Raw genomic sequence first — 25,101 nt, 5'->3', positions numbered from 1 at the left:
CGGAGTGGGAGTGCGGGGCGGAAGGCTGCCTCCCCGATAACTGCAGAAATGTGATTTTTGACAGAAAAAAAATATTACGTTAAGGCTACCTCGTGGGAAGCACCAGAGTCGGACTATTTTCATGGCGCTCGACAACTTTCCAATTCACACCTGGACGCTTAAAGCGATATTTTAAATGTTAATTCATCAATGTCAACTAATTATTGGAGCAAACGAAACGAAAAACAATACTAACCGGTACTTTACAGCACTGCTAGCCTTAATCACTGAGCCATCGCCGCCTGATTATGGTGCTTGGCTGCTGACCCGAAAGACGCGGATTCGACCATGGCCGCGGCGGTCGCATTTCGATGGAGGCGTAATGCTAGATAGAGGCCCGCGTACTGTACGATGTCAGTGCACGTTATAGAACCCCAGATGGCCAAATGATCCGGAGCCTTCCACTACGGCGTCACTCATAGCCTCCATCCATCCATCCATCCATCCATCCATCCATCCATCCATCCATCCATCCATCCGTCCGTCTGTCCGTCCGTCCGTCCATCCGTCCATCCGTCCATCCATCCGTCCGTCCGTCCGTCCGTCCGTCCGTCCGTCCGTCCGTCCGTCCGTCCGTCCGTCCATCCATCCATCCATCCATCCATCCATCCATCCATCCATCCATCCATCCATCCATCCATTGTATGTTTCCAGAAAGAAAGGAAACATCCGCGGATGTTTGGATTAGGTCTTCTCCGCGTTTGCTGAGCACACCGATGTTTAACACTTGAAGCTCGCGTAGCTAACGCTCTTAAGTCAAACGCTGAGGTAGTGTTGGCGGAGAATTTTTTTTTCTTTCTAAACTTGATTCATTCTACCTGGAACAACCTGTACAGTTTGCAGAAAGCACCTCCTTCATCCCCCGGGCACTCTCAGTAACAGATTTCCGTCGGTCAATTTCCGCGAGGAACAGACTGCACGCATCGCGGTACCATAGCACGCGAGGAGTGGTTGCGTCTTGTCCGCGCAACGGCCACGCCGCCCACGAAGCAAAAGGGAAGGAAGGGGGGGGGGGGGGGGGGGCGTTTCTTGCTGCGCCGTTCAGCGCTTAGGCGACTCAGCTGCCGCGGCAAAACCCCGCTGTTCAAACACATGCTGCGCAGCGTGCTTTCGCCACTACGACAAAGGGAAGGATGCGACGCGGCAACGTATCCCTCCTCCTCTTACCCCTCCTCCTCCTTTTCAATCCGCCTTTCCGCGCACACGCCCGCGGGCCCTCTAGCGCCAACTGGTGGAGTCATACGACAGCGAACCGACGATATGACGACGAGATAAAGGCGATTTGTGTCCGCGAAAATAAGACAGAAAAATAACAAAGATGTGGACAGACGGTTGCGAGCGAGATAGACGGAGCGGGCGCCACCATCGCGCGTGTTTGTTTAATGTGAGATGAAAACAGTGTCCGTGTTTGCCAGGCGTGCCAAAGAAAGAAGGAGATAAAAAGGCAGTAATGGCTGCTGGCTCTCAGGAGTCACGCTCCAGACTCCCCCCTCCCCGCGATTCCGGTTCATCTTCCGTTATGTCTAAGAGCAGAGAAATCTGGCCACTGTGCCAAAACTTTCTTACGCGCAGCTGCTGGCAACGCCACTGAGGTACTTGCTCTACCCCCCCTTTGTGGACACAGTTCGATATAACCACGTGCATGCCACGGTTTGGTTAAACCATATTAAGGACTATGGTTAAACGAAGCGAGAGTCGTCTTCCTAGTGCTGGTTAGGAAAGCCCGAGGGTAGTTCGTTTTCTTTTTTCTAATTCCAAGACTTGCAGTGTGGGACATGAAGTCTGGCGATAAGCTAAAGTAGGTCGTAGAGCCTAATCTCTTCAAGAAACCTTAGCGGCCCCCGGCTCTTCGCGTTGTCCGTTAGCAGTAAGAACACGTGTTCCTCCCTTACAGCCGCAAGTGCAACATCCAGTAATCGTCTTCTTGACTCCTGGGGCCTTGTTCTATATAAGCTCTGCATTTTTCGTTGTCAATTTCGCGTCCATTCGGCCATCTGCCAGTGGTCATGCATCACTTGCCATATTGCTGCAGAAGGAAGATCATTTGAGTCAAACGTTGACTGGAACCTATTGAAGGCTCGTGTCACCTAACAATCACTTCTCTCACCTTTCAAGCGCGCCACTCGACCTGTTCACCATCTGGTCCATCGAACGCAACAGATTTCAATATCACAAGCGGCGCAAGGGTCTCTGAACCGGTCAATTTGTTGTTAACAGTGCCATTACGGAAAGTGTACCATCATTCTTCCCACCGTGAACTCAGTGCAAATAATAAACCATGTGACCGTTCTTGTTGAGGTCAGGGCTTTCCCTCGCTAATATAACACTAGGTGTAACTTTTTTTAATTTTCTTCGCTCCTCATTTTACATCGCATGTGTACGATAATGTAGCAAGTAATTATTACTATATGTTCCTTACTGGTTTGCAAGCCTACCGCGTAAGAGTCCGTTACATTTACAAGGAAGTAATTGCCTTTACTTCCAAGTTACTTGTGTTTTGTGCTTTCGCCGAAGGTTTTTTGCGAGCAGTTTTCCTGGCAGTTGAACTTTGGGACCTTCCTTGGTGGCACTGTTCCCTTGCTTTTGGGGAAAAAAATCACTGAAACCCTAGCTGAATGTTTATTTTTCTATCTTTCTTAAAGTGGTTGGTTGTTGCGAGGGAAGTTTGTTTATAAATATTAGCAACGGAATTCAACAGCTGCTGAGCAAATAAATATGCAAGAACCCTGCCTGTGATATGTCAAGCAGTCAAAAAGTCTACAGGCCGCCGCGGTGGCTCCGTGGTTATGGCGCTCGGCTGCTGACCCGAAAGACGCGGGTTCGATCCCGGCCGCGGCAGTCGAATTTCGATGGAGGCGAAATGCTATAGAGACCCGTGTACTGTGCGATGTCAGTGCACGTTAAAGAACCCCAGGTGGTCGAAATTTAACGAGATACCTTCCCAACGGCGTCCCTCATAGCCTGAGTCGCTTTGGGACATTAAACCCCATTAAACCAAACCAAAAAGTATGCAAACCGTTCATGCTTTGTGCACTTAAACGCTTAGCTTTCCTTTCACTAACGAAAGTCTGTCAAAACGTTTTACAATAACGAGCTCAGTTAGTGATTAATGGTAAAACAAGACAATAACCAAACAAAGAGAAGAAGTTTACCTTCTCAGTGAATTGTTCACCGGAAACTATATATGTGCCGGCGTGTGAGGCGTACGAAGGGCGTTTGATGCTTTCGTTGTTCATTTGATTAGCGATCTCAGTTTTGTTTCGGTTCTGCCATGGTTTGAGATGTTTTCCTACGCTTTGGATTTCATTCACCCCCCTTTTTTAAAACCGTTGTTGTCTTAAACTGTTGTCCCGTCTTTCATCTTTTTGTTTTTTAAATGACTCGGTGCCTATTTTCACTGTTTTTGTGACGTAGCTTCTTGAGCTGATTCATGGTTTTTTACCCTTTTGACCTGGTGCCTTTTTTCACTGTTTTTTTTGTTTTTGACGACGACCGATGTGGTTGTTTTTGGTTTCCCGTTTTGTTTGCTTTCAAAAGGGGGAGTGCTTCGTCTCTTGGTTTTGGTGTCAGCACCTGCGCTTGTAAGCGGTTCGAGCTTCAGTGGTATCAGATGGCTACAGTGGTGTGGTTTTTGTTATGAATTTCCTTACTTTGCAGAACGCGTAATTCTCAAGTGTGCACTGTCGCTAAGAGTTCCTTTGCTTTTTGTTTTCATAGAAAGGGGCCGGCCCGGTATAAGATTATCTTGTAAGCGGTTGGTTCTTGTGTGGTCTGTTTATCGCCTGGGCAGATTGTCACGTGCCATATTGATCAGATTTGAAGTGCGTTGGGGATCGCTATATATATTTGCCTTGTATCCCTTCCTTTAGTAAAGTTGTAAGTCTGCGTTAGTGTGTGTCTGCCTCCCTTTCGTCCGTGTTCTTGTTGCGCAGTTCGTCTTTTTTGCATTATGATCAACCAACTAGCCCGACAAGTCCTGTTGGGCCCACAACCAATGGTGCGAAATGTTACGGTTTGCTGTAGAAAAGGCAATTGCTTCTTCGTAACCGTGGAAATTACTGCTGCTCTTTTGCACCGGAAAGCACCACGCTCCCACGAGAATTACTTCGCCTGCTGTAAAAGAGAGTCGTGTTATTCGACTCACGAATGCAGGACCGGAAAGGAGCGAAAAGAAGAAAAAAATGCGCGGAGAAAGATTAGAAGAAAGAAACAGAAATACAGAAAGGAACGGCGCGCGCAGATAGCACGAACAGGCAGTAGAGACAGTAAATGAGTAAACCCCGTATTTATCTGTAATTGCAGCACGCAGTCTGCCGGGCTGCGTGGCATGGTGGTAGATTTAAACACGCTGGAAAAAAGAAAATCTGTGCCTCGCACGGTGCAGAGCTTCGTCTCAGTGGTATTTGGATTATTTTTTGTCGCCAGCCGCTACGTGTCCATCAAGTGCCCAGATGAACTAAAAAAAACCCATCATCTACCGGCAGACAGCTTAGTGAAGCTCAAGTGAAGAGCAAAAAAGCAAAAGAAAATACGGAAAGCGCATGTTGCGCCATCTGCCGTGATTCTCGGAAACTTGGCGACGGATGCCTGCGCCTGCCGGCCTGCTGTCTAAATTTCGCCGCCACAGCGGCAGTGCGCGCACATGTTCGCTTCGAGCGGGGGCTACCGAGTGAAAAAGCAACACCGCAGCGGCGATGGCATGTGACGTGGGGGATGCGCTCTCGTTCCCTCGTCGGCAAAAGTGGCCGCGCTTGCAGCAGGTGCGCTGTCTACGACGCCGGTGAATTGGAAACAAGGATCGACCCCCTCGACAACAAAAGGCTGGAGAAGCAGCAGCGGTCCCCCTCGCGTAAGACTGCATCGGCTGCGCCGGTGCGGCACCGTTGGGAGAGGAGTCGCATTGTTTCCCGCCGCGGCGCGCTTCGCGTGGCACATAGCTCACTCGGAGACCCTTCCTCCTGTCGGTTTCTTATCGAACTCGGTCTTCCTTCCTCGCCTAATCGCGAGCACGCTACCGTCGCGCTGTGCGTCGCTCTGGGTGTTTTTCTTTTATCTTCTTCGCTCGCTCTCTCACGTATTAATATTTCGAGCTGAACGGACGAAGACTGGGAGAGGACTTTCCTGCTTCGAGTGCTGATAAAGTAGTTCGAGCGTCTGGGAGCGCTTCCTTTGTGTCTTATCAGCCAGTTCTTTGTTTTAAGTTATTCTTTGTAGTTTTATCTCCGTTTCTCGCCAATCTTTCAAACTGGACGGGCCTTTGTGTCAATCAGCGGTGTGCTGTATCGTCGCAGGCGATAACGACAGGTCGACAAGTATTTAGCCGAACGTCGTAGACGGAGGAACGCGACGTTTAGCGCCGACGGCCGGTGACGTACTCGAAGAGAGGAGGAGGAGGAGGGGGGATGTGAGAAACCCCCGGTCCAACAAACGAACGGCACTCGCGCGCATTGTGAGCTGCGCTCGCGGTTGTCGCGATCGTTTCTCCTGGTGCGTTTGTTTCGACGCAGGCGCATGCTTCTAACGTTGCCACTTATGTCCAGTCGGTAAACCGGTCGTGGTCGAAGCTGTGCCGAGCTCTCAGCGTGAAGTTGTGCACGTACCCTCGATGAGTTCGCGTTTCTTTTGCCTGGTGTCGTGGTCATCATCGCGTGAAAAGTCCGCGACAGTGCTACGGAGAACTTCACGATTTGGCAGCGAGAATATATTGGTCCGTGAGTGAAAACAAAGCCAAGAGAGAAGCTTACTTGGAGAGAGTGGAGGTTGGGGGAAGGAGGTTCTCCTGTCGACGAGACAGCTATGTCCTTCTCCGAACTCTTCACCGCTCACGACGAGGTAAGTGAACTGAACGACAAATTCGGTATCTTTTTACTTCCTTGCCATCCTAGAGCACCGTTTTCTGTCAGGTAGGTAGATTTAACTAGAAGTGAATCGGCTTGCCGGCGTTGTTCAGCGATAGAGCAAGAATAATGAACTACCTATTATGAGAATTTGCCCGATTATGAGAATTTTCCTTCGACTAGAATTTGCCTACCTATTATGAGAATTTGTCTACGACGGGAAGTCGGACTTTATGTCAGTACGTTGTGTTAACGAACAACTTTTCAGAGCTTACATACCAATTGCCCTTGCATGGACCTTGTTGTACTTCTAATTAAATCCATCATCAAAAGGTACGCTTGAATTTCTCGTAAGTTTCTGCATTTAAAGCTTACTTATCGATGTTTTCGCATCAACCCTTGAATGCCTAAATAATAAAAGTACCTGTCAAAAGTTGTGAATTTCGACCACCCGAGTTTTATTGTCCCGTTTAATGCAGAAATGTAAAAAACGTACTGGTTGATTTATTAAGGCATACACAATTACTAAATAATTAAAATTCGTCAATATGGATAATTTGTTGTCATCTAGAAACCATAAAACTGCACGCTGATGCTCACGCATGTGCACTAAATCAATATATTAATTCAAATGTCTTCTTTCCATGACTAAAGAGTCAAATATTTTATTCAGACAACGTGTGGTACAGTTGCCTACCACCTTACAGATAGGCCTTCCGAATTTCCGGCTACTAACAGTTTGAATTCGCTTTGATACGTGCACTGAGAAATGTTGTCTGTGCATAACTATGCGTACTTATGAGCGCATAAGCGAGAACTGTATTGATATTTGTGCCGTCTGCATCGCGCGTGATACGCCGGGAAGTTACATGTTTAATTAGAATCGGACGAAGTGATTATAATTCCGACTGCCTCCTGTAGTCAGTCGTAATAGTAAAAAAAATGTATATATAAGTAAAAAGCGCTCTGGCTTTGAAGTGCAATCTGGGTCGCTTTGTACTCGAAGTATGCATTCGTTCTGAATGTAAAACGTTTCTCGTGGGCAAACTCCGCAATATCACGAGCACTGCGTCATCTCAATAGCTGAAACCGATCGTCAGTCCTTTAGGTCAGGTCTAAGCCGTTTAATTCTCGATTCAACTCCAGTGAGCGCCTCAAAGGTGAGGCTTGTTTTGTGTACCGCCACTACGGAGACTTAAAAGTCAGCTTCTAGATGATGTCAGGATGGCGCGAATAGAACAAAGACAAAAGAGGAACAAGAACACAACAGGACAGGCGCCTGTTTTTTCTTGTTCTTTACGCGCCGCCCGGACATCATCTAGAAGCTATGCACCAACTAGCCCAAACCAAAGTACTTCTTAAAAGTCAGCTTAGACTGGGTGTCGGCGCAGTCAAACACCCGTCGTTGGCGTGACTCATATGCGAGATTAGGAAGATATAATTTTGAACGATTTAAATTTAAAATTTAAATTGAACGAGTGTCCGTTCCGTACTGACATATTCAAATACTCATTTTTTTCCCTCACGGGCTACACGCGAATGGAACAATCTAAGCACAGATATTACTAACAGCTCATCATTAGATGCGTTCAGTGCTCTGGTTATAGATCACCAATTTTGTTTCCAAGTAATTATTCTTATTTTCCACACTTCCTTTTTCTGCCCTGTTATTTTATCGTGTTGTTTATGCCCCGACTGAAATTGCAGCACTGACTGCAGCCGACTTTCTTTTTGGTATTCTCGTCAAAATATTTGTAGCCCATTATCTGTACCTCAAAGTTGACCTAGTTCTTGAATTCTAATAATAATAATAATTGTTTTTTGGGGGGAAAGGAAATGGCGCAGTATCTGTCTCATATATCGTTGGACACCTGAACCGCGCCGTAAGGGATGGGTAAAGGAGGGAGTGAAAGAAGAAAGGAAGAGAGAGGTGCCGTAGTGGAGGGCTCCGGAATAATTTCGACCACCTGGGGATCTTTAACGTGCACTGACATCGCACAGCACACGGGCGCCTTAGCGTTTTTCCTCCATAAAAACGCAGCCGCCGCGGTCGGGTTCGAACCCGGGAACTCCGGATCAGTAGTCGAGCACCCTAACCACTGAGCCACCGCGGCGGGGATTCTTGAATTCTCTAACCGATTTTTTAGCTATGTTTACCATATGTTCTTGTTTAAGTTGTTGTACTTATCAATGTGCGCAACGCACTCGATTTGTACTATCATTCAGAGCCCTTCCTGTTACAGTCCCTGGTGGGACTCACAGTATCAAATAAATAAGATAATAAAGTATAGGGAAATCTTCTGAGCGCCTTTTAGCATTTTCTTCGACGGTTGAGCAGCGAAAAAGCAAAAATTTAGGAGACGATATGTCTGCTGTTTCGTAATAACAGCGCAGCATCGTGTGAGTAATGTGTGCTGCAATAGCTGTGTCTGTATTTAAAAATCACCTCAGAATAGAGTGAATCTAATGATGGTGGGGTTTACCCAGGAGTGATTTTGTAACTCGCCGGTAAAAAATAAGCATATACAGCGTTCTGTAATTACTGTGGCTCGAAAGCAAAATAATTGTTCATTAGCAAAGCATCGATCCCGGAACTTGCTATAGTCAAGGAGAGTCGTGCTATGATATGTAATAACCAGGACGGTAGAAATGCCACGAGGCGAGGCGAACGCATATAATAAACCGATAACAGTCTTGAGGTGGTCGCTGGCTCGACTCCTCGCAGCAACAAATTTTTCTTCGATTCGGTGATTTCGGAAGCCTTGCAGATTTACTCTGTAGTCGTTGTGGGCCTGTTCAGATAGAAGTTATAAATTTGATCACACCTTTTTTGGGCCCGAATTACACGTTAAGGGGGATAGAGCATGAGCCAAATTAGTTTTCCTGTTTATATTCGCGACCAAACATAAATGTTTTTTTTATGGAACGCGTTGAATTTACATATAATTTCGTGCTTTAAAACGAAATGGCAAGCATCCTTCACTGTTAGCAGTATAATTTTGATTCAGACCCTTAAATTTTAATAAATTTACCGTAAATCGGAGGTTCGAAAATTTGACGTTTTCTTCCTTGCAACTCTATTTTAACCCTTGTCAGCGAAGTGTCTGGAAACTATGCAAAGAGGCTGGGTAAAGATATGAAAGCGTATGAAATTGACCTAATGAATGACATCGCAAAAGCAGTTATTAAATTCGTTGCGTGATTTCGAAAGTTATGTCTCTGAAATGCTGCCACAACACAGGATCACAAGCAGGGTGTCGTTTGTCCACGTTCAAACGGCCTAAAAGGTGCAGTTTGCAGAATTTTTAAATCTGGGGTTGTTATACGGCTACAGATCTGCGAGAGAAAAAATTAAATATCCAGAAATTATGAAAATGCAGTTAGTTTCGTCAATAAATTGTTCAGGCACAAATCAATGTGTTATTTTGTAAAGCCACAAAAGTCTAACTTGTCCTTAATGATGCATCAAGTTTCCTTTGCATCTATTCACGGACTGCTTGAGTGGAGGCAGTTTTCTATTTCTATGTATTCATAACCTGCTTAATTTTTTGGAGACGATATTCGAAAACACCCATGTGAGCCGAGTTTTGGTGCTTGTTGAAGAACCTCAGGTGGTCGAATTTAATTCGGAGACCTTTACTACACGACGTATCTTACAGTCCGCAGTGTCGGTTTGCCATGTAACAGTGATACGTTCACGCAAGAAAAAAAAAACTTTCACAAAGTTTCTTCAGGATGAAAGCCATAGAGCTCCTCAGCTCCGTTACCCGTATGGTGTGTAGATATAGTGCATACGTGATATGAAGCTGACCCTCTACAAGTGATGCAATTTTCATTACCACCTATTCCGGACAGATCACAGATCTGCATCATATTCAGACCCGCCGCGGTGGCTCAGTGGCTAGGGCGCTCGACTACTGATCCGGAGTTCCCGTGTTCAAACCCGACCGCGGCGGCTGCGTTTTTATAAAGGAAAAACGCTAAGGCTCCCGTGTGCTGAGCGATGTCGGTGCACGTCAAAGATTCCCAGGTGGACAAAATTATTCCGGAGCCCTCCACTACGGCACCTATTCTTCCTTTCTTCTTTCACTCCCTCCTTTATCCCTTCCTTGACGGCGCGGTTCAGGTGTCCAACGATATATGAGGCAGATACTGCGCCATTTCCTTTCCCCCCAAAATCAATTATTATTATTATTATCATATTCAGTGGTCTGCAGTGACGTCACTGGAGGGCGACGTCGCTAAATTGGCTGACGTCACGGGAGACACGTACGCTACGAAGCTGACCGCAAATTCGCGCTAAAATTTGAGGAACTCCTTAGCATGCCGCTGGCTTCCACTATAGCCTAATATGTTGGCGCCATTTACGCCGAATAGTTTCGTGGTTACGCTGAATATACGTATGCAACTCGGGTTCTCGTGAGTCTAAATGAAATAAGGCTTCATGCGTTTCCTTTTCAATAAATTTATTCACTCGTATATTTCCTACCACTGCCCTACAAGGCCAGTGGCCTTCAAGAATGTCAAAAGCAACTCTGCTACCGCGGGCTTCGTAGTTCGTGGACCTTCAGAAGACGACCGAACTGCGCTATCTAGTAGTTGACATTGCTCTGCAGGTCCAGACATCCGCAGTGTCATGTGATGATCTTTTGTTTGCTGGAAAAGAAAAAAAGAAAAAAATATAATTTCTAACGCGTGTGCAGCGCTCCATCGCCGCCTGCAAAGTCTGACCAACCCTTGGAAAAGTGCAGCGCGGATCCCGACAGCTGGCATTAATTAAATTCCCGCACAGTATAGAAGTAGTCTGCCAAAAGCAAATGCTGAAATCGTAAATGCTAGACGAGGGTTTCGAAGGAATGCGTTAGGCAAAACAGAGCGAATGCGACTAGAGAACGGAAAGGGGGGGGGGGGGGGGGGGTGAGAAAATTTGTGAAAAAACAAAACAAAACAACAAAACGCGTTCTAAGAAGGAGAGAAGTGCCGCATTATAGATGTAGGCATTTGTGCCGCTCAGCTAGCTACAAGTAACTGTCTTGAGAGTGGAGTTAACTTATTCACGTCGTCTCCTTAAGCTCCCTATTTTTTCACTTATTTTTATGTGAAGTTACTCCCAGTAGTTTACTTCACCAGGCTTACTCCCTCAGTCGTGAATCGGGATCTCTCAAAAGAGACACGTGTAATGTATGATTTCATTAATCCCTTGATCTGTTGAGTGGTCGGCGAAAAGGTCGCGAACTATAGGTTCTCGTTTCAGTTTGTCAGCCTAATCTATACCTGACAACCCGGCAGAACATCACTCCGAACATGACTGTCGCATGAATGTCAGGCCGCGCAGGAATAGAGGAGAGTGATACCGCAGAGACATATGCCTCGCATCACGCAAACACGGCGTGATGCCGAGGCACTACGAAAACAAGGCAAGGCCCACGTTCCGCGACTCTCGAAACCCGCGCCCTTTCCCATCGTCCACCACGTCCTCTTTTCACGACCCTATTTCGGATCGGATGCGTTGATGGACAAGCGATGGACCGGACGTGGACGCGGGGTTAAATCCTTGTTTGATCTTGCCGCGATCACGTGAGCCTGTGTCTGTTTTGGTCTCGGGAAGAGAGATCGCCCACAACTCAACGAGCAGCAGTAGGCGACATGCATAAGAGCATTGGAAAGACGGGGCCAAGGAACGTCCCAGCTTTCTCTCATTAATCTTCTTACGACGAGGACAAATCAACCTGGTGTAGATCCCCTTATGAAGGTCAGCGTCACACATCTTACGGGGTTCAGCGGTATGACGGGATCAACATGATTCCGACGAGCCGCTATCAGCGATATTCCATGCCGTAACTGAAAATGTTCTCAATCAGAGCCTAAACTTTCCTTTGTGCTCTTCTTTCCTCCTAGCTGTGTTGCGTATTTTTGCTGGTTTTAAGGGCGACCCACATGGAGCGAACTTGCGCTGCGGATTTTGAGCGGCGCGGCGGAACGCCGACGCACCGCCGCCGCGCAGCGCCACAAGCGGCGGAAAACGGGCGACTGCCGCCAGACCGCTGCCGCGAGGATATCAGTATTACTAGAAACGGCGTGATTGCATGTGCTTAGTAAAATGCTGAAAAGAACAGCTTTTGCATTTACGATTAAGCTAGTATTGATCCCGTGACGACAAAGAAAACGAAATATTCCTTGTGACCCCTTTCTGAACCAAAGTGGTTAACCTCTTAGAACCTGCCGCGCTTCCTGACGTCAACCGACGCGTAGTGGCTAAGCCTAGGAGCTTTGAAAATCCAGAAGAATTCTGAAAATGTGGCGCGTTTCATCGCTAAAATTTTGTGCTGCGGGCATCTTCAGACGAAGCGAAAGGTTTAAGGTCCCAAAGTGACACACGGTATGAGAGACGCCGTAGTGAAGGGCTCCGGAAATTTCGACCACCTGGGGTTCTTTAGCGTGCACTGGCATCGCACAGCACACCCGCCTGTAGAATTTCGCCTCCGTCGAAATTCAACCGCCGCGGCCGGGATCGAACCCGCGTCTTTCGGGCCAGCAGCCGAGCGCCATAACCACTCAGCCACAGCGGCGGCTAGACGAAGCGAGAGCTTCGTGCGGCTTTTGTTTGCGGTGAACGTGAGGCACAGTGTAGCGGAAACGACGAGTTCGTGGTGAAGCGAGAGGCCGCTTCGGCAGGCGCGTCCATGTTACAGAAGCGGGCGGAAGTCAGACGCGGTCGTGCCCTGATTGGTGCGCGCTGACAGCCCACGTTGTCCGCTTCCGGCCAGCGGCTGATCGCCGGATGGACATATCTAGCCCGGCTTGATCGGCGGCGAACGGCCGGACGCCAGTTTTCCGCAAGAAAAAACGCTCCATTTGGGTCGCCCTTTAAGATGACTCAGTACCAACTCGCCCAGTCGTCAGTCTTGTTGAAATGCGGACTTTTTTGCTTCGCAGCAGCTTGAAATATTTATCCATCTAGAAAAAGTGGGACAGTTTGTAGGTTTTTAAAAATTCCCTGAAACTCAGTAAAAACTCTCTGTCCGACAACTTTTGCCACTCATATACCACGGAAAAGAGAAAATTCCACCAATGGAAACATCGGTACCCTGTTTTGAGGCAGTGCCATGATTACAGACCATAGTCAGGTCATGGTTTCATGCATGCGATCAACTCGGGAGACCACTTACAGGGGTTGCCTACAGGAGGGCACTTATGACCCTGCGCGCCGCAATTAATGCACCGATGTAGGAACAACCATCGAGGGGGTACGGAGGTTCTTGGTCCGCGGCCTCTCAACAGACTGCCTGATCCGCCGTTATGAGGTGCAAGCTGTTCCAAAACTGTCTCGATGATGGACGTGGCGTCGCTGCTGTATACAGGCCCCCCACTGCCATTCGCGTGTTCTGGGAATGCCACGTTTGCTAGGAGCTTCGCGCAAGAAAGTTGGCGGGGCTCCCCGTTACGATCCTTCCGAATACGCATGGTGAGTCCATGAGTGCTCCCCACGGCACAGGAGAGCCAGCGTGGGCATCGCTTTTCTTCTGGGGAAGCTCAAGGAATTCGTTTAGGAAGACCAGAGCATGACGCTTTACGGCAGTCATGTGTCTTTATGGAGGAAAAACGCTAAGGCGCCCGTGTGCTGTGCGATGTCAGTGCACGTTAAAGATCCCCAGGTGGTCGAAATTATTCCGGAGCCCTCCACTACGGCACCTCATTCTTCCTTCTTCTTTCACTCCCTCCCTTGTCCCTTCCCTTACGGCGCGGTTCAGGTGTCCAACGATATATGAGACAGATACTGCGCCATTTCCTTTCCCAAAAAAACCAATTATAATATATAATAATTATAAATGTCGCGTGACTGCCAAACTTGATGGAATTAATCAGACACGAGAGGGGAAACATGCAGTATAAGTTTCAATACAATGCGATAACCTCGAAAAGCTCCCAATTAAGTTACCTTTTTAAAGGGTATTCAGTGAACGTGTGTTGAACGCTTCAGTTTAGTAAAGGGGTTTTCTGACAAACCCGGCATGCACCCCGGCTATCAACGCGCAGGTCCCGCTGCCGTATACAAGAAACACTGCTATAGACTCGCGCCGTGGAACACCAAACCCTATACGGTCCAGAAATTTGGAGGAGTGTATCGCTCTGCAGACAGATCTCAGGTCTCATAGACTATTCGTGTTAACAGAGAGAGAGAGGGAGAGAGAGATGTTTGCGTCCTAATTCCGGGTCGTTGGTTATGTTCACCATACGTAAGTTGTGAGGCACGCCGCATAGTGGATGGCTCCGCATCACTTCCGACCACCTGGCATTCTTTAACGTGGATTTAAATGTCGACACACGTGCGTTTTTGTTTTGCCTTCATCGAGTTGTGACCGCCGCGGCTGAAACTCAGTCTGCACTCTATGCCAGAAATGGGCTCAATGGGACCAACTGCACCTTACAGTCTTCGCGACGAGATTTTATTCCGTGGAGAGAGATCTGTGGCTGATGTCCCTCCTGAGTTTGTCAGTAAGGGAGTATTGTTTGCTCATTTGAGGGGCTAATGGTTGTGGAAACGCAGTTAGTCTCCAAAAATTTCTAGAGCAATCTTAGTCACTCTTTTGCTTAGAGTGCGGGAACTCGTGCCCAGTAGGGCGCCATTCCTTACAAAAATTTCTTTAGACAGTCTATAGACTGCCCATACACTTCTGTCCATAAAGTCTATAGACGATAGACAAACCCTAGAGAACTGTCTATAGGCAATACACATTCTATAGACAATCTATAGATTTATGGCCGTGCACTTTTAGTAGACATTTGTCTATAGGCTATGAATAGACAAAAAGAAATATATATAGGAAGGCAATAGTCTATAAAAAGTCTGCTGACTATAGACCATTTTTGTAAGGGCACAGCCACTGATCCAAAGCGACGATAATTAAAACACACATTTGAAAACAGAAGCGGGAGCGAACGCACTCACGAAACACCTGGAACCGAATAACTATGCAAAGCTGTAACTGTGACATTATTAAGGAACACAGCGCTGAAGGAACGGAACAGAAGAGAATAGACAGGTACGAGCTATAGTCAGCGCTCATGTGCTTCTGTTCTCTTCTGCCCCGTTCCTTCTGCGCCGTGTTCTTTCATAACGTTCAGCCACCACGTCTCCCGACAGCGTACCTTAATGCTGTAACTATATCGAACCCGGAACTGCATTCGATCTGAGAGTCTGTTCGAGTATAACGATACTTGTTGATCCCTAACAAGGAAAGCAATGAACGCCGACCAAGTTCTTGTAAGAAACACATTTTCGAAACACGCTCGGCTTCTTCATTAAGATGCGGCTGCGGGCGGGGCAGGAATGTCTGCTTCTTCTGTTAATCCCTGTATAACAAAATGCGTCCACCACCGACATTTCCTCCGTCTCCATCTTCATCGTTGCAAGTCGTGCACGGACAACGAGGCGCGCGGGCCTTTCGAAATGAATCACGACGCATTCTTTGGGCGTGTTACATTCTATGTTGAGGTTCTTCGTTTCGTGACACGGTGATTTCATATCTACTCATACCGCGCAGTTTCCACTTCTGAACACACCCGCTGCAGGGTACGGGCCAGGACTAACGCTAGATGCCAGCTTGGACATCTGTTTGCATGCATCGTCTCCGTAAACACAAAATGTGAGCTTACAATTCAATTGTCTATCCAAATTTTGCGTCCGGCGTAAAGCTTCTAAAAATCCAGTTGTTTGTATTCTTTTGTTCCACAACGATCACGTGGTTAAACGTTTCTTTCACATTTCGCCATCCCTCGGAAGGCGTTATTTCTTTCTTTCTTTCTTTCTTTCTTTCTTTCTTTCTTTCTTTCTTTCTTTCTTTCTTTCTTTCTTTCTTTCTTTCTTTCTTTCTTTTCTTTTCTCTTTCTTTCTTTGTTTTCTCTTCCCTTTTATCTTCTTTCTTTCATTCCTTCTTTCTTTCTTTTTCTCTTTCTTCCTTTCCGTCTTCCTTCCTTTCCTTTTCCCTTTCTTTGTTTTCTCTTCCTTTTTATCTTTTCTCTCTTTCTTTGTTTCTTCCTTTCTTTCTTTCCTTCTTTTCTTTCTTTCCTTTTCTCTTTCTTTCCCTTTCTCTTTTTGTTTCTTCCTTTCTTTCTTTCCTTCTTTCTTTCTTTCCTTTTCTCTTTCTTTCCCTTTCTCTTTCTTTGTTTCTTTCCTTCTTTCTTTCCTTCTTTCTTTCTTTCCTTTTCTCTTTCTTTCCCTTTCTCTTTCTTTGTTTCTTTCCTTCTTTCTTTCCTTCTTTCTTTCTCTCTTTCTTTATTTCTTTGAAACCGTAGTGTCAGAAGCCAGAGCGCGGCGAAATTAAAAGACGCCGAAAGAGGGAGGCAATAATACCAACAATAAAGAGAAGAGAGTAAGAAAAGAGAAATGCCTCAGTTTATGCTAAGAACTGCTCGAACAAGAGCTACTCGGTCACGTTCCAGGAGAATTTCCCAATTGCTCATATGAATCACTTTGTCCGAGCGCTTAATTTTTTTTACCGTAATCATACTATAATAATAATAATTGATTTTTGGTGGAATGGAAATGGCGCAGTATCTGTCTCATATATCGTTGGACACCTGAACCGCGCCGTAAGGGAAGGGATAAAGGAGGGAGTGAAGGAAGATAGGAACGAATAGGTCCGTAGTGGAGGGCTCCGGAATAATTTCGACCACCTGGGATCTTTAACGTGCACTGACATCGCACAGCACACGGGCGCCTTAGCGTTTTTCCTCCATAAAAACGCAGCCGCCGCGGTCGGGGTTCGAACCCGGGAACTCGGATCAGTAGTCGAGCGCCCTAACCACTGAGCCACCGCGGCGGGGCGTAATCATACTATAAACTCTGGAAAATTGCAGTTACATATGCATTCGCAATGTTGGATCGTGCATTCCAATAAATGGAACGAGGCTCTGTACCTGCATGTAGAGATCTTTGCGTATGAAACTCCGTGACTGCAAAACCGCTTGTGTCCTTCGTGCAGTTCTGTCAGATTATAAACCGCTTCCTTCCGCTATCTTTACAGCCACAAAAAGGCACTCGCGCAAAGTGACGATAACGATAATTTCAACGTACCGTCTGCTCACAATTATGCAGCAGGCGACCGTTGCACACCTTGGCACCAAGATATGCAGCACTCGGTCTCCTTGTAACTGTGAGAAGAAGACGAAAGTATTTTCGTTCCTGAAAGGCCTAAAAAACGAAAATGAAATCCAGTTAGTTTTTGAAGTATTATTCTTAAGCAAGCTAAAATACAACGCACGCTATCTGTTCCCGCAGCTGATCACTTTAAATAACTGATTTTTTTATTTTGAGTATTTGTTGGCTTTTCAAATGCCTAAGCAAGTGAAGAACGTGCTTTGTTGCTTTTCTTTATGATACCACGGGATTGCCATTCATTTTTTTTATTTATTGTGATGCGCCCACTAACAGCCATATGACTTTTACTGTGGTGCACTCAGATCAGTGAAAAAGAAAAGAATAATGAAAGTAATAGAAAAGGAGTATCAAAAGTGCAGTCAGAGCAGTGAAGACGTTTTGATTTCGTTTCCTGCGTACTTCTTATTTATCGTTTTTTTTTTTACAGAGTCGGCCAAAAGTCCCCAGGTCACAAGATCCGCTTTTGAGCCGTGTAGTTGTAGATTTACTTTACCCCGCGAAGCTAAATATTGCTGGAGGGTAAAGATGAGTTCTCGTCTTCACTCTTGACTGTTTTGGTAATTTCATAGGTGGCGTAAGTGCCCTTTCAGACTGCTTACAAGCAGGCCCTGTGGCTTGGGGACTTTTGACCAACCCTAGACATATCATACGCAGTGGCATGTTAATCGCGCCTGAGTACGTTGTCTGAGTGATTTTACTGTATGGGGCGGCCCTTTGAATTTGTCGCCCATTTTTTCCTGCATGTATGCTGCAAAATAAACTAAAATGTAAACGAAAGTAAAGTAAAACTCCTTCACCATGCGAGTTCAGAAGTGGACGCTTTAGTTTCGCTGCAGCGTGTACGTCTCGCGAGCAGGCAGGCACGATACACCGTGTTGGTCAGCCAGCAAGCTGCACTGTCGTTTACACAGTGGTCGCTGGGCGTTTTCCCCCGCCACCTCTGCATGCTATCGCTTTCTGAGCGGAGCACTATCTCCACCATCACCATTAACCTTTTCTTCCTCTCATTATTCCCCCCTTTCTCTTCACCGCGAACATCATTAATAAACGGCAGCTGGAGCAGCAGCATTTATAACGTGCGCAGTGAAGGACATTACCATTACCAGTAATTCGGTACCAGCGCTTCTAGTTTCCTTGGCTGACACTACGTGGCGCATGGCTCTGAACATGAAAAAATAGCCCGTTGACGTCTGTCGAGCCAATCAGTCTGAGGCCGGCACGACGAAGGAAATGTATGATTTACTGGCTGAAGTGCTAGCACGTCTGATGGCGGGGAGCCGAACGTTGCGTGACGCCCGCACGATGAGCAAGCTGAATTCGACCGCACTTCGACGGCTAGTGCTGGCCCTGCTGCGTAAGGCCGCTGCTGCTGCTACAGGAGCCCCCCCCCCCCCCCCCCCCCCCCCCCCCCCCCGCTAGTGAAGGAGTCTGGTGAAGCTGGGAGCCGGAACGATACTTTCCACTTCTGAGGAGTGGCAGGGAGAGATAAGTGCGGAGGAGGGCAGCCGGCCGGTTGGGGCAGAGAAAGCACACATGAAGGCCCAGTGGGCGGGGCGTCCTCTGTGAAGGCTGGCTTCAAGCCGTCGATTGAACCGGTGTCAATGGCTCCATGAATGTCGACGACGAAGAACTTCGATGTTCTTTCGAGTACACGGAGGGGACCGTCGTAGGGGCGCTGAAGCGGCTTGCGGACAGTCTCGGCGAACAAATACGTGCGTGCAAGTCGCGAGTTTGGATGGAAGATGTGAAGATGGCTGACACTGGCGTCGGAGATGTGGCGCTCTCAGATGGCGGCAAAAATAGCGGAGCTGCGTCGCATAATCGGTAGGGGCGGGAGTTGTAGACGAATTGGTAGATTCGAAGCATTCACCCGGAAGACGTAGGGGTGAGCCGAAGACAAGATCTGCCGGAGTGCAACGAAGATCTTGTTTCAGTGTAGCACGGATGCTGAGCAGAACCAGTGGTAGGGAGGCAGTCCAGTGGGTGGTGTCCAGTTGGGCTTTGAGGGATGTTTTTAGCGAACGGTGGAAGCGTTCGATCATACCGTTGGCGATGGGATGGTAAGTAGTAGTTCTAATTCGGGAAGTCCCAAGTAAAGTCATCAGATTATTAAAGGGTGGAGATTCAAACTGGGCGCCACGGTCAGTGGTGATGGTCGAGGGAACCCCGTACCGGGAGACCCAGCCGGCGACGAAGGTTCTGGCGATGGTATCACTGGTGGCGTCGGGAAGAGGGAACGCTTCGGGCCAGCGAGTGAACCGATCGATGCAAGTACGAAGATATGATTGTCCATACGGGAGGTGGCCAGGGACACAAAGTATCGATGTGGACATTGTCAAAAAGGGCTGACGGCGGAGGGAACGAGCCGAAGGGAGAGGTCGTGTGTCGCTGGGTTTTAGACTGCTGGCAAGCCAGGCAGGCACGGGCCCAGGCGCGCACGTCCTTGTTTATGCCGGGCCAGACGTAACGTTTTGTGAGAAGTTGCTGCGTGGCGCGAATGCCGGGATGGGACATGCCGTGGCGGGCGTCGAAGACAATACGACGAAAGGCAGAGGGCACCAAAGGGCGCGGAGTGTCGGCCGAAGTGTCGCAGATGATGGGGACGGGGCACGAAGGGAGGAGAATTTCACGGAGAACCAGCGAACGAGGTTCTTGCAAAGGTCCACGCGGGAGGCAAGAGGTGATGGCGGGGTGGGAGGCAGAGACACTGCGCCGAGAGAAAGTGTGGAGCAAGAAACGTCCATGACGGAATCCGCCAGCTCAGCGAGCTTCTCCAAAGACAACCCTGGGCGGGCACAAGCACCTGGCGGACCGACGACGGCAAACGCTGAAGGAAAAACTCACGCAGGAAGGCTTGGTCGAAGGTGGCAGCTCTGTCGCCCAGGAGCTGCTGGAGCCGCCGCAACAACTGTGTTTGTTTGCGGTCCCCCAGTTCTTCGGAGGAAATGAGCTGTTGCAGGCGGCGATGTTCCGAGACGGCTGTTCGCTTGATGAGCTCAGCAGCCAACGTGTCAAACGGGGCCGAGGAGGTCGCGGACTTCGGTGGCAATCTCAGGTGGTAGCGACGCAGCGACAAACTGGTGACTCCGGACGTCCGCTCGAACACCCGCCCCCACCATGGCCAACGCCGACGACAACGCCTTCGCCATGCCCGGTGACGGACCCTCCAGTGCAGTCTCTGCGCTCTCCCTTTGCCTTCCCCAGTTCTCGCCGACCGCTCCTCAACTCTGGCTCGCTCAAGTCAACAGCCAGTTCACTATTGGCAGCATCACGACCCAGGCGCAGAAGTTTCATCACGTCCGGGTCACCAGTTTGTCGCGCCAATCACTATGAGCACGATGAAGGAAATGATTGATTTTACTGGCTGAAGTGCTAGAACGTCCGACAGCGGGGAGCCGAACGGCGCGTGACACCGGCACGAGGAGCGAGGTCAATTCGACCGCACTTCGACGGCTGGTGCTGCCCCTGCTGCGTAAGGACGCCGCTGCTGCTACACGTCATCCCTGACGTAAGAAAGCAAGAGAATGACCGAGTGGATGCAGATAGGAAAGTGACAGGCCGCCAGGCTTAGTTGCACTGCCTGGGCGCTGTCTTGAATTCCCGGTATTGCCGGTCAACTCTGTTCAGCTAACCCCTGCAGTCCTTGCTTAAAGGACGTTCCATATGAATTCTACGGTACTCCGATAGATTCTTGCAGGATGAGGAGTAGAAGTGAACTCTATTTGAAAGCCTCCCATTTCGAATCAAATTTCCGAGCGTGGCTCCCTTGTTCAGTGTTACAACTCCGCAGATGAAGCAGGGTCGCAGAGTGAGGCTTCGTCGCAGCCTTCATGCCATTCGAGAAATAGCTTTCCTCTTCTCTGCATCGCTTGGCTGCAGCGCGACCAGCTTGCTTGGGAGCAGGACTAGTGTTGTGGCGTCGGCTCCTCCATCGCGCTGCCGAGATCGCAAGCGTCGACTCTTGCGCGCGAGCGACGCAAGGAGGCCATGGAAAATGAAATAAAAAAACTCGTTTTTTTTTTCTTTCATGAAGAAGGCGGAGTCGCGATCCTCTTTCTCTCCTCTTCACTTCCTCCCCCCATCCTTGCGCGCTTACGCCGATACAGCATGGTGTTGCGGGGGCTGGGAGCAACAGGCGCCGCGCAGTACACACGCGGTGGCTTAACTGGCACGCCGGTGCACCCGCATGCGAACTCTTTCCAAAAACGACAGACCCGCAACGTGAAATAAGGAGGGGGGAGGGGGGATGCAGTAACACATTGCATGTTCTGGGTGAGACTGCTGCAGAGATTTGTTCTAACCTATTTCCTACAGGAGCCCCTGCATTCTATCTATACAGGTTGTCTTACTTTTCATCAACTTCTACTTCCTCTTCAACTTCCTGTTCTTCCAAACTCCACCAGATAACACGGATAACCTATACTCCTGCTCAACCGGCTGTGCTGCGCTACGTACTCTCGAAGGCGCAGATAATCTTTTTAGTTACCCATGTGAGTTTTGAAGTGCGGACGCAAAGGAGGGCTAAAATCTGGCCTACAATTATGCCCCAGAGTGCTTTTGCTGCATTAAAAAAAGTAAAATTTGGTCATCACAGTTAGTTGGAATAGCTCGTCTATAAAGGGCGTTTCACCTAAGAATTTACACAATTTTTAAAAATAGGCTTTTTTGAGTTAGAACAGCGCTTTTTTTCGGCATAGCATTGTCAGCGGTGCAGTACATCAGAATGCAGCTAAGACGTGCTAGCTAGCAGGCAGGTTAATACTATTGAATAGTTAACATTTTCACTATTACTGTTAGGCTCGTTAATTACTGAGAGGCGTGTAGCCCCCGTAAGTAATATTATCCATATCAGTTTTTATAACTGTGACAACGCGGTTACCATCGGCGCTGTGGCCCAACAGATTTTGGCTGTTTCATCGAGTTACGTGCACTAGAGTGGTTGCCTTGCGTGCAAGCGTCTCTAAAGCACGTATTTTGGCGCGATGTACCCAGAATTTGTTGAGCCACAGCGCCGAAGGTAGCCACGTTTTTCGAAATTCTAAAAACTATTATGGACATTACTCAGCTGAGCTACACGCCTCTGAGTAATAAAGGAGCTTAACAGTAATGGTTAAAAACCTAATGTGGTTTTGCAATGCGAACGCAAAACAGGGTGAAAATCGGGCGTACAGTTAAGCCCGGAATGCTTTCCTGCATTTCAGAAAATAAAATTTTGGTCATCACAGCGCGTTTGAATAGCTCTTTTTTGTACTACACTTGGGGTTCGTACCCGTCAAATCGATTATTATTATCATTACTATTTTTTTTGCGTCCGAACGAGTGAGTCCACCGCAGTTCGGCTGCGTGTTGCGCCGGGGAATTCGAGGAACGCTGGCGGGGCACGATGTCGGGAATCGGCGCTTGGCCCCAGAAACAGGGCCCCGAAAAAAGCAGCGAGCGTGGGTCTGGCGATCCTCTCGCTGTAAACACGGCCCCGTTCGGGGCTCCGTATTCCAGAGACTCACGTGGGTTGGCGCCTTGTTTACTCTTTCCATGCTTGACCAAGGCACGAGTGAATCGGGGGCCCGTTCTCCGGTATTTGTATTTGTTAACCGCTGTGTATACTACGGACTTCTTTTAAACAATGCCCCGGCCATTGGTTAGCCCCACCATGCGCTGGCCTCTCTGTTTATGACTTCGAAACCTTGGACAGCTGCGTCAAGTATGTATCTTGTTTTTTATTTTATTCTTGGGAGGAAGGGTCATTTTCTTTGATGCTTTGCCACGTTGGGCTCATTAGCGTGGAGCTGTTTTTAGCGAGGTGTGTGCGTGGGCGTGCGCCCTTGTCTGAGGCTTTTGTCCCCGAATTAAAAAAGTACGACAGACCTGAACACATCAATAAATCAATCAATCAATCAATCAATCAATCAATCAATCAATCAATCAATCGTTTAATTAAATAATTATTAAATTAGCCGCGACTGGGCAACTGGCGAAAAAGCCGCTTCTTCGCGGCTTGACTGGGCTCTGTAGTAACCCATTTGCGGGTACGTACGGTTAAGTGACGGGTAAAACGAAAACTGCACACGTGACCGACCAGCGGAGCTGCACAATAATGCCAATGTGAGGCGCAGCTGTTCCCGATAACGAGAGTGTCAGGCCGTTCCCAGGCCTGTGTCATTCAGCAGGCAGCCATCACGTGCAAAGAATTGTTTTTTGTTCTTTTTCCGCCGCGGCGGTCGTCGGCCACATGCGCTGATCATTGACTCGGAATTGTACAGTACTCACGGATTGAAATAGGACATTCGGAGCGCGTGGCCGTCGCTTCATGGAGCGCCGCCCGTAGACGCTCATGGAACCAAGGTGGTGCATTGTGGTATGGCGTGAGAGGGAGAACATCTACAAAGCAGAATTGTTCCTTCCAGTAGCCAATCAGCCGGCCTGTGGTTTACCACATGCCTGCGTGGCACTGCAAGGCTAGCGCTCCGAATGTCCTATTTCAATCCGTGAGTACTGTACATTTGAATGCGAATACAAGAATGATTTCTTTTATTGAAATAAGTAATAAAATAGACAAAAATACAGATAAAGGCAAAGTACATGTCTTCAGGTGTTCAGTTGACCTTTTGCAAATGCTTGCACGGGTAGTGGTTTTTTCTTTACTTTTGCGAAACAACTGATTTGCAGTTGGAATAGTGTCTGAATCGAATTGATCGTCTGGAGGCGGCTGCAAGTAGGAGGGGAGGGCGAATATCTGTTAGCGCCGTATCCGGCTGTGCACAAGGCGGGCTTGTCTGGCGGCTACTCCCAAAAGGCCGCGCTAGTGATGTGCGCATTCCGAAAGAGGCTGACATTTCGAGCGTGGAAGTCAGGAGACCTTATTCAGGGCCACACTAAGAAGGGCAAGAGTCGGCGACAAGTGCAGAGTAAATGTCAGGAATGCCCGTCGAGGTAGGGTTTGCGACCGAAAGCAGAAAGCCGTGACTAAAGTGAACCTACATGAATACTACGCTTCTCTCTCTCTCTCTCTCTTTGCCTTGTCTTTCTTTTCTTACCGTTATAGCTGTTAAGCGAGATTAGCCTCAGTACTATCGGCATCGCCTCCTTCAGCGTTATACTAAGCTGTATTCGAGAACCCCCCGCTGTCAGTTATCGACCAAATGCAGTCTTACCCAGGTTTTTCTGAGCCAAGGAGTGGGCGAAATGTCATCTAGAAATGTCATCTCTCGTCGGAACGGTGTGCTAGTTAAAAGTGGTATGGCGCGTTAGGAACAGCGCAACTTCTACACATGGCTTCTTCATAAGTGTGTTTTGGAGGCCGGTGAAATCCTCGTTATTGGCATCTCGGTTGGTTCTGCTGCGTTCTTCAGTGAAAGCGTAACGAATGCGTGTTTCCGAGCGGGGTTCGAAGTATTTGGGACTTGCTCGGAGCCTTGCCGGAAACTACACCGCCATTCGGTTCGCAGCCCGGTGGAATAAAATTAATTTTGTTACTTCCGATAATTTTCAGTGAGTGCGAGCGAGCTTGCGCGCGTACTGTACAGAAAAGGAAGTGTCTCGACATAAGGATGAAGTCTGCATTCACGTATGTGGCTTCAGCAAGAGGTCGAAGGGGAGTTCCGAAGAGGAAGTATGGTTCATACACACCTCCTCTCAATGCGACGAGAGACGGAGCGACTGATGTCTTTGTGTTCTTCACTCCCTGAGCGGCCGTGAGCGACCTTTCTCGGTCGTGCAGGCACCTATCAAGCCGCTACTAAAGAAAGGCCAGAACGCATGGTTCTTCTGTTTACGGCCCACAAAGACGACATCGTGACGACCTGAATCCGCTGGCTCATACGCGTGGTTTAGTACCTCGTCACAAGAAAAATAGGTAGTGAAGAAGAATGCACACTTCGTGCTAATCGCCCACTATGAGGGAAACCCCCGCAGTCAGTCCGCCCTATCTTTATTCGTCCGGGGGGGGGGGGGGGGGGGGCTTGGTTATCTGTCTGGTGGAGCTTGAAAAGCATCACACGAGTCTGACCTGTTTTCGGACGAGAGCGGGATGGTAGCGTTTGTCATCGTCACTCTAGTGGCTGTAAC

At 48.3% G+C, this 25,101-nt stretch overlaps 1 protein-coding gene and 1 non-coding gene across 3 annotated transcripts in view; one reads left to right on the top strand and one right to left on the bottom strand.

Annotated features, from left to right (window-relative positions):
* The first annotated feature begins 4,654 nt into the window (after positions 1-4,654).
* Positions 4,655-25,101, top strand: part of LOC144121518 (mitochondrial sodium/calcium exchanger protein-like) — a 119,214-nt gene continuing 98,767 nt past the window's right edge. The window contains exon 1 of one of the 2 annotated variants that reach the window (XM_077654756.1): positions 4,655-5,871. In XM_077654756.1, coding sequence (XP_077510882.1) covers positions 5,836-5,871 — 36 coding nt within the window. In that variant the 5' untranslated portion in view covers positions 4,655-5,835. The remainder of the gene's footprint in view (positions 5,872-25,101) is intronic. The other variant, XM_077654755.1, reaches the window with a different exon arrangement.
* On the bottom strand, positions 16,628-16,699 carry TRNAS-ACU (transfer RNA serine (anticodon ACU)). The gene has a single exon. It is a non-coding gene; the product is annotated as a tRNA-Ser (tRNA).

The sequence above is a fragment of the Amblyomma americanum genome, chromosome 2 (genome assembly GCF_052857255.1).
Source record: "Amblyomma americanum isolate KBUSLIRL-KWMA chromosome 2, ASM5285725v1, whole genome shotgun sequence".
NCBI lineage: Eukaryota > Metazoa > Arthropoda > Arachnida > Ixodida > Ixodidae > Amblyomma > Amblyomma americanum.
The sequence above is the reverse complement of the archived record's forward strand: the minus strand, read 5'-3'. Positions and strand labels throughout refer to the sequence as shown.